Source organism: Rattus norvegicus, chromosome 4, assembly GCF_021556685.1.
Source record: "Rattus norvegicus strain SHRSP/BbbUtx chromosome 4, alternate assembly SHRSP_T2T, whole genome shotgun sequence".
NCBI lineage: Eukaryota > Metazoa > Chordata > Mammalia > Rodentia > Muridae > Rattus > Rattus norvegicus.
In genome coordinates, this window is record NC_141537.1 from 168119267 (window position 1) to 168133114 (window position 13848).

General features: G+C 37.9%; 1 protein-coding gene across 1 annotated transcript; it reads left to right on the forward strand.

Moving 5' to 3' along the window:
* The first annotated feature begins 11223 nt into the window (after nucleotides 1–11223).
* On the forward strand, nucleotides 11224–12153 carry Tas2r124 (taste receptor, type 2, member 124). The gene has a single exon (NM_001080938.1). The coding sequence runs from the start codon at nucleotides 11224–11226 to the stop codon at nucleotides 12151–12153; it is 930 nt and encodes a 309-aa protein (NP_001074407.1).
* The last annotated feature ends 1695 nt before the right edge of the window (nucleotides 12154–13848 follow it).

A 13848-nucleotide genomic window follows, 5' to 3' on the forward strand; every position in this document is an offset into this window, starting at 1 on the left:
ACTTGACCTTTTTCCCTTACTGCTTTTAATATTCTTTCTTTATTTTGTGCGTTTGGTGTTTTGACAATTATGTGACGGGAGGTGTTTCTTTTCTGGTCCAATCTATTTGGAGTTCTGTAGGCTTCTTGTATGCCTATGGGTATCTCTTTTTTTAGGTTAGGGAAGTTTTCTTCTATGATTTTGTTGAAGATATTTACTGGTCCTTTGAGCTGGGAGTCTTCACTCTCTTCTATACCTATTATCCTTAGGTTTGATCTTCTCATTGAGTCCTGGATTTCCTGTATGTTTTGGACCAGTAGCTTTTTCCGCTTTACATTATCTTTGACAGTTGAGTCAATGATTTCTATGGAATCTTCTGCTCCTGAGATTCTCTCTTCCATCTCTTGTATTCTGTTGGTGAAGCTTGTATCTACAGCTCCTTGTCTCTTCTTTTGGTTTTCTATATCCAGGGTTGTTTCCATGTGTTCTTTCTTGATTGCTTCTATTTCCATTTTTAATTCCTTCATCTGTTTGATTGTGTTTTCCTGGAATTCTTTCAGGGATTTTTGCCATTCCTCTCTGTAGGCTTCTACTTGTTTATTAATGATTTCCTGTGTTTCCCTAAGTGTGTTCATGTCTTTCTTGAAGTCCTCCAGCATCATGATCAAATATGATTTTGAAACTAGATCTTGCTTTTCTGGTGTGTTTGGATATTCCATGTTTGTTTTGGTGGGAGAATTGGGCTCCGAGGATGGCATGCAGTCTTGGTTTCTGTTGCTTGGGTTCCTGCGCTTGCCTCTCGCCATCAGATTATCTCTAGTGTTACTTTGTTCTGCTATTTCTGACAGTGGCTAGACTGACCTATAAGCCTGTGTGTCAGGAGTGCTGTAGACCTGTTTTCCTCTCTTTCAGTCAGTTATGGGGACAGTGTGTTCTGCTTTCGGGCGTGTAGTTTTTCCTCTCTACAGGTCTTCAGCTGTTCCTGTGGGCCTGTGTCTTGAGTTCACCAGGCAGCTTTCTTGCAGCAGAAAATTTGGTCTTACCTGTGGTCCCGAGGCTCAGGTTCGCTCGTGGGGTGCTGCCCAGGGGCTCTCTGCAGAGGCAGCAACCAGGAAGACCTGTGCCGCCCCTTCCGGGAGCTTCAGTGCACCAGGGTTCCAGATGGTCTTTGGCTTTTTCCTCTGGCGTCCGAGATGTGTGTGCAGGGAGCAGTCTCTTCTGGTTTCCCAGGCTTGTCTGCCTCTCTGAAGGTTTAGCTCTCCCTCCCATGGGATTTGGGTGCAGAGAACTGTTTATCCGGTCTGTTTTTTTCGGGTTCCGGCGGTGTCTCAGGCGCAGAAGTCCTGCCGCTCCTGGGCCCTCCCCCACGGGAGCCCAGAGGCCTTATACAGTTTCCTCTTGGGCCAGGGATGTGGGCAGGGGTGAGCAGTGTTGGTGGTCTCTTCCGCTCTGCAGCCTCAGGAGTGCCCACCTGACCAGGCGGTTGGGTCTCTCTCTCACCGGGTCTGGGAGCAGAGAGCTGCTGCGGGCCGGGATCCGCGGGTGTATTGTAATATTTTTTACTGTTATTCCATAATATTCCCCTGTGTTTTTATCAAGAGACAGAAAGTATCTGGAACCAGAAGGAAGGGGAGGTGAAGAGGAACTGGAAAGAGAAGTGGGAAAGAGACTGATCAGATCTTATATAGAATAAGAAAATATATTTTCAATAAAAGAAAATTATTAACCTGTTATTTCTGATATAAAACTAAAAACAGCACAGTAAAAAACAGTCAGCTAAGAAACAAACAAAATCCACAAAAAAGTCAAATTTTAAGGAATGCTTCAATATGAAATCCAATTTTTCAGACACCAGTTTCTTTTTTAATTGAAAATAATTTCTTTATATAATATATTCTCACCAAGTTTTCTTAGGTTCTGTTTCCTCTCAGTTACTGCCCATTTCTTCATGCATTCAACATTCTATATTCTTTCTCTTTCTCTTTAGAAAAGAAACAGACCAATAAGCAAACAGAAGGAAACTAGAATAAAACAAAATACATAGAGAAACAGAAAAACAACAAAAAAGCATGAGAATTATGTATACAAATACACATGTGTGAATATGTGTACATGTTTATAAGCATGCATATGTAGACACACATAGAAAACACACACACACACACACACACACACACACACACACACACACACCACCATAGAATCTCCAAATCAGAAATCTTAATAGAGAAGCAAAAGAGAAGTCAAGTAAAAAGTATCCTCCAAATAAAGCTTTAAAAACAAAGCAATTCCAGAAATGTCACTGAATTTCTTTTGTGCTAATCATCTAATGCTGGACACAGGTTTGCTCTTCATAGTGGTTTGCACACCCAATATGAATCCACTGGAAAAAATAAGTTTTTCTTTCTTAGTAGTTACAATTTTAGATAATTTCTGCATTGAAGATGGAGGCTTGTATCTTCCACTCTCAGCACTGGAAACCTATCTGCCTTGAATCTGTGTAGAAAATATACATGCAGTCATGCTCATAGTCTCTGATTTTTTAAGAGGATAGTTCTCATTTTCGTTTTACAAAACCATCCTACTTACTGATATTAAAATTCTTTTTGTTTAGTTAAAATATTCAGTGTAACTGTAGACATTCTAAAGACTATTATACAATTTCATTATACTTGTATTAGATAGACATTCTTGACTGTATTATCAGTTCTATTCAGTGTGAGAATATTATTGATAATTGAAAAACTTAGGGCATGTCAAGAAAAATATTGAAGTATAATAATTGGGAGACATTTATTTTATAAAAGAGTCTACTAATAGTCTATAGAAAACATCTTATTTTCTGTGAGAAATAGTCTTAATGAGAGATAATTTTAGATTCGTTGTCCAAAGGGGTAATCGTATAGAGATGCCATTACTGATACATCTTTAATTTTAAAATTAAAGTATAATATTATTTCTTCCTTATTTTTCTCTCCCCAGCCATTCCCATATATCCTTGATCCCTTTTACATCTTAGTCTTTGTTATATTTGCAACCACACACAGAGACCTAGTCATGAATATTTTGCTATGTCTGTTGACGTTTCATTAACAAGTTCATCAGTGTGAGCAAATTATTCTCTTACATAATCATAACACAAAATATTAGAGTATATCGAAGAAATTTCTTGAATATTATGTAAATCATAAGAGTGCTAGAAACAAAATATTGATCATACATCCTCAATCTATTGAAAGGAAAGGAAACTGATGTAAATATGCAAACTGTTTATACAACCACATTGGAGTCATTTATTTCTTTATATTCCTTCAGGTATTGAGATAAGATTCTCTCAATTTCCACCCCTGGAATTGATTGTGCTTCCATGTATGTAGGAATCCACTTTTATTTGCTCAAGATTATCTTCCTAAAGTTTTCTCATATAGAATCCTTCCAGGAAACAAAATAATGTGTAGCTCATACAGTTTCTCATTCTTTAGCTCTTAGTACTCATAATACCTCAGTGTATAGGGTCAATTGTATTTCTGCAAATGTAAAGCCCATGCTATTGTTTAGGTAACCTGTACAGGCACATTCTGGGTGCCATTAAACTCTAGAGAATATCACTACATATTTTTCTAAATATTTTATTTATTTATTTTATTCGTTCTCAGCAAATGAAAAACTGACCTTTACAAATGTCACTACAGGGTGAGGATATTGCCATCTTACTGGTGGTTATGCTATATGCCTCTATTACCCATGCAAATGTAAGCTTCTTTAAGGAAAGATCCTTATTGAAACAACAGTCAAAGAAAATGTAAAATGGAAAAAGCTACTGGTGCAAAACATACAGGAAAACCGGGACTCAATGAGAAGGTCAAACCTAAGGATAATAGGTATAAAAGAGAGTGAAGACTCCCATCTCAAAGGACCAGTAAATATCTTTAACAAAATCATAGAAGAAAATTTCACTAGCCTAAAGAAAGAGATGGCCATAAACGTACAAGAAGCCTACAGAACTTCAAATAGATTGGACCAGAAAAGAAAATCCTGCCCTCATATAATAGTCAAAACACCAAACACAAAATAAAGAAAGAATATTAAAAGCAGTAAGGGAAAATGGTCAAGTGACATATTAAGGCAGACCTAACAGAATCACACCAGACTTCTCACCAGAGACTATGAAAGCCAGAAGATCCTGGACAGATGTCATACAGACACTAAGAGAACACAAATGCCAGCCCAGGTTACTGTATCCTGCAAAACTCTCAATTAACATAGATGGAGAAACCAAGATATTCCATGACAAAACCAAATTTACACAATATCTTTCTACAAATCCAGCCCTACAAAGGATAATAAATGGTAAAGCCCAACATAAGGAGGCAAGCTACACCCTAGAAAAAGCAAGAGACTGGTCGTCTTGGCAACAAAACCATGAGAAGAAAATCACACAAACATAATTTCACATCCAAATATAGATATAACAGGAAGCAAAAATCACTATTTCTTAATATCTCTCAACATCAATGGTCTCAACTCTCCAATAAAAAAACACAGATTAACAAACTGGATATGCAATGAGGACCCTGCATTCTGCTGCCTATAGGAAACACACCTCAGAGACAAAGACAGACACTACCTCAGAGTGAAAGGCTGGAAAACAACTTACCAAGCAAATGGTCTGAAGAAGCAAGCTGGAGTAGCCATTCTACTATTGAATAAAATCTATTTTCAACTAAAAGTCATCAAAAAAGATAAGGAAGGACATTTCATATTCATCAAAGGAAAAATACACCAAGATGAACTCTCTATCCTAAATATCTATGCTCCAAATAAAACAGCACCTATATACAGAAAAGAAACCTTACTAAAGCTCAAACCACACATTGCACCTCACACAATAATAGTAGGAGATTTCAACACCCCACTCTCATCAATGGACAGATCATGGAAACAGAAATTAAACAGAGACATAGACAGACTAAGAGAAATCATGAACCAAATGGACTTAAGAGATATTTATAGAACATTCTTTCCTAAAACAAAAGGATATACCTTCTTCTTACCCCCTCATGGTACTTTAACCAAAATTGACAAAATAATTGCTTATAAAACAGGCCTCAACAAATACAGAAAGATCGAAATAATCCCATGCATCCTGCCTGACCACCATGGGCTAAAGTTGAACAATGCTCTACTAAATGATAACCTGGTCAAGGAAGAAATAAAGAAAGAAATTAAAGTCTTCTTAAAATTTAATGAAAATGAAGGTACAACATACCCAATATTCTGGGACACAATGAAAGCTGAGCTAAGAGGAAAACTCATAGCTCTGAGTGCCTGCAGAAAGAAACAGGAGAAAGCATATATCAGCAGCGTGACAGCACACCTAAAAGCTCTAGAACAAAAAGAAGCAAATACACAAGGAGGAGTAGAAGGCAGGAAATAATCAAACTCAGAGCTGAAATCAACCAAGTAGAAACAGAAAAGGAAGGTACAAAGAATCAACATAACCAAATGTTAGTTCTTTGAGAAAGTCAACAAGATAGATAAACACTTTGCCAGACTAACGAGAGGACACAGAGAGTCTGTCCAAATTAACAAAATCAGAAATAAAAAGGGAGACATAACTATAGAATCAGAGAAAATTCAAAAAATCATCAGATTCTACTACGAAAGCCTATATTCAACAAAACTTGAAAATCTGCAGGAAATGGACAATTTCCTGGACAGATACCAGGTATAGAAGTTAAATCAGGAACAGATAATCTACTTAAACAACCCCATATTGCCTAACGAAATAGAAGCAATCATTAAAGTTCTCTGAACCAAAAAGAGCGCAGGTCTAGATGGGTTCAGTGCAGAATTCTAGCAAACCTTCATAGAAGACCTCATACCAATACTATCCAAACTATTCCACAAAATTGAAACAGATGGAGCTCTACCGAATTCCTTCTATGAAGCCACAATTACTCATATACATAAAGCACATAAAGACCCAACAAAGAAAGAGAACTTCAGACCAATTTCCCTTATGAATATCAATGCCAAAATACTCAATAAAATTCTGGCAAACCGAATCCAAGAGCACATCAAAAAAAAATCATCCATCATGATCAAGTAGGCTTCATCCCAGGCATGCAGGGATGGTTTAATATACAGAAAACCATCAACGTGATCCATTATATAAACAAACTGAAAGAACAAAACCACATGATCATTTCATTAGATGCTGAGAAAGCATTTGACAAAACTCAACACGCCTTCCTGATAAAAGTCCTGGAAAGAATAGGAATTCAAGGCCCCTAACTTAACATAGTAAAAGCCATATACAGCAAACCAGTAGCTAACATTAAATTAATGGAGAGAAACTTGAAGCAATCCCACTAAAATCAGGGACTAGACAAGGCTGCCTACTCTCTCCCTACTCATTCAATATATTTCTTGAAGTTTTAGCCAGATCAATCAGACAACAAAAGGAGATTAATGGGATAGAGATTGGAAAAGAAGTCAAAATCTCACTATTTGCACATGATATGACAGTATATTTAAGCAATCCCAAAAGTTCCACAAGAGAACTACTAAACCTGAGAAACACCTTCATCAAAGAAGGTGGGTATAAAATTAACTCAAATAAATGAGTAGCCTTCATCTACACAAAAGAGAAACAAGCTGAGAAAGAAATTAGGGAAACGACACCCTACATAATAGTCCCAAATACTATAAAATACATGAGTGTGACTTGAACCAAGCAAGTGAAAGATCTGTATGATAAGAACTTCAAGTTTCTGAAGAAAGAAATTGAATAAGACCCCAGAATATGGAAAGATGTCCTATGCTCATGAATTGACAGGATTAACATGGTAAAAATGGCCATTTTACCAAAAGCGATCTACAGATTCAATGAAATCCCCATCAAAATACCAATCCAATTCTTCTGAGAGTTACACAGAACAATTTGCAAATTCATCTGGAATAACAAAAAGCCCAGGATAGCTAAAACTATCCTCAACAATAAAAGGACTTATGGGGGAATCACTATCCCTGATCTCAAGCAGTATTACAGAGAAATAATGAAAGAAACTGGATGGTATTGGTACAGAGACAGACAGATAGATCAGTGGAATAGAATTGAAGACCCAGAAATGAACCCACACACTTATGGTCACTTGATTTTTGACAAAGGAGCCAAAACCGTCCAATGGAAAAAAGATAGCAGTTTCAGCAAATGGTGCAGGTACAACTGGTGGTCAGCATATAGAAGAATGCAGATTGATCCATGCTTATCATCCTGTACAAAGCTTAAGTCCAAGTGGATCAAGGACCTCCACATCAAACCAGAAACCCTCAAAGTAATAGAAGAAAAATTGGTGAAGCATCTCGAACACATGGGCACTGGAGAAAATTTCCTGAATAAAACACCAATGGCTTATGCGCTAAGATCGAGAATCGACAAATGGGATCTCATAAAACTGCAGAGCTTCTGTAAGGCAAAGGACACTGTTGTTAGGACAAAATGGCAACCAACCAATTGGGAAAAGATCTTTACCAATCCTACAACAGATAGAGGGCTTATATCCAAAATATACAAAGAACTCAAGAAGTTAGACCACAGGTATACAAATAGCCCTATTAAAAATGCAGTTCAGGGCTGGGGATTTAGCTCAGAGGTAGAGCGCTTACCTAGGAAGTGCAAGGCCCTGGGTTCGGTCCCCAGCTCCGAAAAAAAGAACCAAAAAAAAAATGCAGTTCAGAGCTAAAAAAAGAATTCACAGTTGAGTAATGCTGAATGGCTGAGAAACACCTAAAGAAATGTTCAACATCCTTAGTCATGAGGGAAATGCAAATTAAAACCACCCTGAGATTTCACCTCACACCAGAGAGAATGGCTAAGAACAAAAACTCAGGTGACAGTAAATGCTGGCAAGGATGTGGAGAAAGAGGAACACTCCTCCATTGTTGGTGGGATTGCAGACTGGTACAACCATTCTGGAAATCAGCTTGGAGGTACCTGAGAAAATTGGACATTGAAGTACCTGAGGACCCAACTATACCTCTCTTGGGCATATACCCAAAAGATGTCCCAACATATAACAATGACACATGCTCCACTATGTTCATAGCAGCCTTCTTTATAATAGCCAGAAGCTGGAAAGGACCCAGATGTACTTCAACAGAGGAATGGATACAGAAAATGTGGTACATCTGCACAATGGAATATTACACTGCTATCCAAAACAATGACTTTATGAAATTCATAGGCATATGGATGGAACTGGAAAATATCATCCTGAGTGGGGTAACCCAGTCACAGAAAAACACACATGGTATGTCCTCATTGATAAGTGGCTATTAGCCCAAATGCTTGAATTACCCTAGATGCACAGAACACATGAAACTCAAGAAGGATGACCAAAATGTGAATGCTTCACTCCTTCTTTAAAAGGGGAACAAGAATACCCTTGGCAGGGAATAGGAAGGCAAAGTTTAGAACAGAGGCAGAAGGAACACCCATTCATAGCCTGCCCCACATGTGGCCCATACATATATAGCCACCAAACTAGATAAGATGGATGAAGCAAAGAAGTGCAGACGGACAGGAGCTGGATGTAGATTTCTCCTGAGAGACACAGCCAGAATACAGCAAATACAGAGGCGAATGCCAGCAGCAATCCACTGAACTGAGAACGGGACCCCCGTTGAAGGAATCAGAGAAAGGACTGGAAGAGCTTGATGGGGCTCTAGACCACATATGAACAACAATGTCAACCAACCGGAGCTTCCAGTGACTAAGCTACTAACCAAAGACTATACATGGACTGACCCTGGGCTCCAACTTCATAGGTAGCAATGAATAGCCTAGTAAGAGTACCAGTGGAAGGGAAAGCCCTTGGTCCTGCCAAGACTGAACCCCCAGTGAATGTGATTGTTGGGGGAAGATGGTATTGGGCAGAGGATGGGGAGGGGAAGCCGATATAAAAGTGAAGGGGTAGGGGTTAGGTGGATGTTGGCCCAGAAACCGGGAAGGGGAATAACAATCGAAATGTAAATAAGAAATACTCAAGTTAAGAAAGATAAAAAGTAAAAAATATATAAAAAAAGAAAGAAGAGATATTGTTTCACAACCTAAAGCAAACCACTGACACAAAAGGGGAAAAATGGCATACCTGAAGATAAGACTAAAAGTGGGAAGAATAATTGTCCCCTTAGTGAGATTTGTACTTACAAACCTGAAAGGCTTCACAGTTCAAGGCTTCACAGTCCATGAGTATTCCTCATGGAGTACTACTACAGTGCCTGCTTGCTTTCTGCTTTCTATCCAAAAAAGCAAGTCTACATAAATAGATAACTATCTTGGTTGGTCTTTTTGGTGGACAACATCTAGAGTGCATTCCCTACAAATGTAGTGAGAACAAGTAAAACAAAAGACAAATGTTTTAGTGAAATAGACAGAAAACAATATATGTAAGAGGCTCCAAGGTGGGCAGAGCTTGTTAGGTTTTGTGACATTTTAAAGCCGACAAAGATTTGTTTAGTCCAATTTGGATTATGCAAAGATTTGAATTCTGAAATGGTAGCGCCTGTCAGTTGCCGATCCCTTCAAGAAACTTCTAGGTGTGCCAGTTATTCTTCCACTGTATGAATTGTTTTCTGATGTCTCTTTGATTCCCATGGATGCTGAGATCTGAATATTGCATGCTCACAAAGTTAGAACAAGTCTTTTCTCTTTCAAATGCAAATATCCCCTTCTATATCTGATCTGAAATTTCTTGATATATAAAATGGAGAATGTAGAAAAGAGACTCTCTTCCTTGATATTGAAAACAATATAAATCTATAAATCATTTACATTATAAATCAAATTTGAAACTTAGCAAAGATAATTTAAATACATTATAAATATCCAAGTGTCTCATGCACCATCTGACAAAGTCTGAGTGATTAATAGAATGCAACATTTTTCAATGTGTAATTGTCAATTAGCAGATGAACATTTTTCTTTTATCAGAAGACAAAATGATCTATATATGGTCAAGGCTAAAACAGTTTTTAAAGTATTTTATCAACATGAATTTTAAATTAAAATCTTTTTTTGCTCTGAATCCCTTTCTTATTATTTATTTTATTGATTTGCATTTCAAATATTATCCCCCTTCCTGGTTTCCCCTCTGTAAATCCCCTCTCCCATTACCCTCCCCCCTGCTTCTATGAGGGAGCTCACCCACCCACCCTAGCATTCCATTACTTTGGGGTATGTAGTCTCCACAGGACCAAGGGCTTCCCCTCCCATTGGTACCAGATATGCTGATGCCAAGAAGAGCTTACTAATAGGAGCCTGGCATGGCTCTCTTCTAAGAGGCTTTCAGCTCTGCCAGATCCTGACCAATAGAGCTCTTGATGCTTGCAGCCAGCCATTGAACTGTGCATGGGGATTGCAATGGGGTTATGGGGGAAGGACTGAAGATGTTAAAGGGGTTTGCAACACCATAGGAAGAAACATATTATCAGCAAATCTAGAACTCCCAGGGATTAAACCACTTTCTGAAAAGTATACATGAAGGGACTCATGGCTCTAACTGCTTAAATTAAAAATCTTAAACCAGTCTATACGTTTTTGAATTCTGCTTTAGTATCTTCTGAAGTATAAAGAGAAGTTGACTATTCACCATGAATCCACCTTTCTCTCTTTGAATCCAGATTCAACTTTCAGTGTGGAAAAAATAGGACCTGAACTCAGGGGAAATTGATGTTTTATGAGAAAAACACATACCTGACTCTGAATGACTTTTAAGTCTTCAGTGGCAAGACTCATGACTAAGCACAATTATTTTTAATTTATATTCATTGAACACGGTTTTTGTAATATTTGTACCTCAGGACTCAAAACAGCATAAGCAAATTTTCTAAATCTAAGACGGTCAGAGATGCAAAACAGTAGGAAATAATTTCTTGATTTTCATACCAGCAAATATGTGTTGTCCTTTGTTCCTAAATCATCTACTAAATATTTCAGCCCACAACTATCAAATAAAAACATTATCTAGGACTTAACAGAGAACTGAAAAAAAATGTAACCAGAACATAGGCAGATTACACACCAAGTGGAAGATGTTTGGCCTCCCTTATAATTGGGCATTGCAGAAGGAGGAGGACAAAGAGGAGAAATATTTTAACTACACAGTGGACCACATGCCAGGCATTCGATCAGTACAAGAGGAGCAGCGATATTAGACTTTGGATTTTCTTTGTTTCAATATGGTATCTGTCCTGCACAGCATCTCCACCATTATAATAATCGCAGAGTTCGTTTGGGGAAATTTAAGCAATGGTTTGATAGTACTGAAGAACTGTCTTGATTGGATCAATATAAAAGAGCTCTCCACACTTGATCAGATACTCATTCTCTTGGCAATTTCCAGAATTAGTCTCATCTGGGAGACATTACTCATGTGGGTTAAAGATAAACTAATTTCATCTATTACCATCGAAGAATTGAAAATGATTATGTTCAGTTTTATGCTATCTAGCCACTTCAGTCTCTGGCTTGCTACAGCTCTAAGCACCTTCTATTTATTCAGAATAGCTAACTGCTCTTGGCAGATCTTTCTCTACTTAAAATGGAGACTAAAACATCTGATCGTGCAGATGCTACTGGGAAGCGTGATGTTCTTGATTGCAAATATAATACAAATAACCATCACTCTTGAAAAGAGGTTCTATCAATATAAAGGAAACACAAGTGTGAATTCCATACAGAATGAGTTTGCACTTTTGATAGAGATGATGTTATTTAACATGACTATATTTTCTGTGATACCATTTTTATTGGCCCTGATTTCTTTTTTTCTGCTAATCTTCTCTTTATGGAAACATCTCCAGAGGATGCAGCTCAATTCCAGAGAAGATAGAGACCCTAGTACCAAGGCTCACAGGAATGCCTTAGGAATTATGGTCTCTTTCCTCTTGCTCTATACTATGTATGTCCTCTCTCTTCTTATATCCTGGATTGCTCAGAAGAATCAAAGTGAACTGGTTCACATTATTTGTATGATAACTTCACTCTTGAATCCTTCAGTCCACTCATCTATCCTGATTCTGGGTAATTTTAAATTAAAACAGAGTTCTCTTTGTATACTGAGGCACCTGGGATGTAGGCTGAAATCACAGAATACACCAACTACATAAGACATGCAACAACCTACTGGGTTTTAGATACAAACAAATCTATGAGGAAGTAATTCACTAACACTTTTCTCCATATGATAGAGTAACAGTTTTTTTTATTAGTAAATGTAACTCACTGACTAAGGCTCATATAACAGTTATTTTAACATTGAATCAAAGTAGAAGTGTCAGCACATACCTTTAATCATACATCTCCTTCAAATACAGCATTCAAGAGGAAGGTGGATCTCTGCCAGTTCAATGAAAGTCCAATTTAAATGGTCATTTCCAGGAAAATCACAGATATGTAGTGGGACTCATTCTTTAAAAGTTTTTCAACAAATTCAAATTTTGCAAGATCTCATTTTATGAAGTTTATATAGGTAATGTCGCAAAATCATTTGCATCATGTATGAGAAATTATTGGCCAAAAGTTTATTCACAAAATAACAAGGTTTCTCTATCACTATCCTGCCTGGTGAAAAATACAACCTAAAACGAAGTGATGATTGGAGGAATAAAAATCAGCCAGATGGTAGTACATGGAAACAGGTATCCACTTATAAATCTACACTGTGTAATCTTTATTCAGGTTGCTAGAAATACAGCTTATTTTAAAGAATATAGTCCATACTTGCAAGTATATTTTTATTAATATATGTGCTATACTTAAAATAGTGAAATTTTCTTATTTAGCCATATTGGTTCCTTTCTTGTAGCTGGAACAAAATGGCCTAGCAAACACAACTTATAGAAGAAAAGTTTTATTTCAGCTCACAGTTCAAGGATATTTTATCCCCTTCTTCTGCTTCTTACATGAATATGGTCACTGCGATTAATTTAAAAATCATTAACAGGCAGGGAATAGAGAGGCAAAGATTAAAACAGACACAGAAGGAACACCCATTCAGAGCCTGCCCCACATGTGTCCCATACATATACAGCCATCCAATTGGGCAAGATGGATGAAGCAAAGTGCAGGCCGACAGGAGCCGGATGTAGATCGCTCCTGAGAGACACAGCCAGAATTCAGCAAACACAGAGGCGAATGCCAGCAGCAAACCACTGAACTGAGAATAGGACCCCCATTGAAGGAATCAGAGAAAGAACTGGAAGAGCTTGAAGGGGCTCGAGACCCCTTATGAACAACGATGCCAAGCAACCAGAGCTTCCAGGGACTAAACCACTACCTAAAGACTATACATGGACTGACCCTGGACTCTGACCTCATAGGTAGCAATGAATATCCTAGTAAGAGCACCAGTGGAAGGGGAAGCCCTGGGTCCTGCTAAGACTGAACCCCCAGTGAACTAGATTGTTGGGGGGAGGGCAACAATGGGGGGAGGATGGGGAGGGGAACACCCATAAGAAAGGGGAGGGGGGGCTGGGGATTTAGCTCAGTGGCAGAGCGCTTACCTAGGAAGCGCAAGGCCCTGGGTTCAGTCCCCAGCTCCGAAAAAAAAGAACCAAAAAAAAAAAAAAAGAAAAAAAGAAAAGAAAGGGGAGGGGGGGAGTGGGATGTTTGCCCGGAAATCGGGAAAGGGAATAACACTCGAAATGTATATAAGAAATACTCAAGTTAATAAAATAAAATCATTAACATTTTTACAACCATAGAATTCTCTATATACTATGAAGATTTATATATTTTAGATTTTATAAATATATTTTTGCAGTTCTTACATTCATAATGCAAGTTTTAATGGTTGTTATTAT

What these genes read in the sequence shown, in the direction of transcription:
- Tas2r124 (NM_001080938.1), top strand. Translation starts at nt 11,224, where the DNA reads ATGGTATCTGTCCTGCACAGCATCTCCACCATTATAATAATCGCAGAG.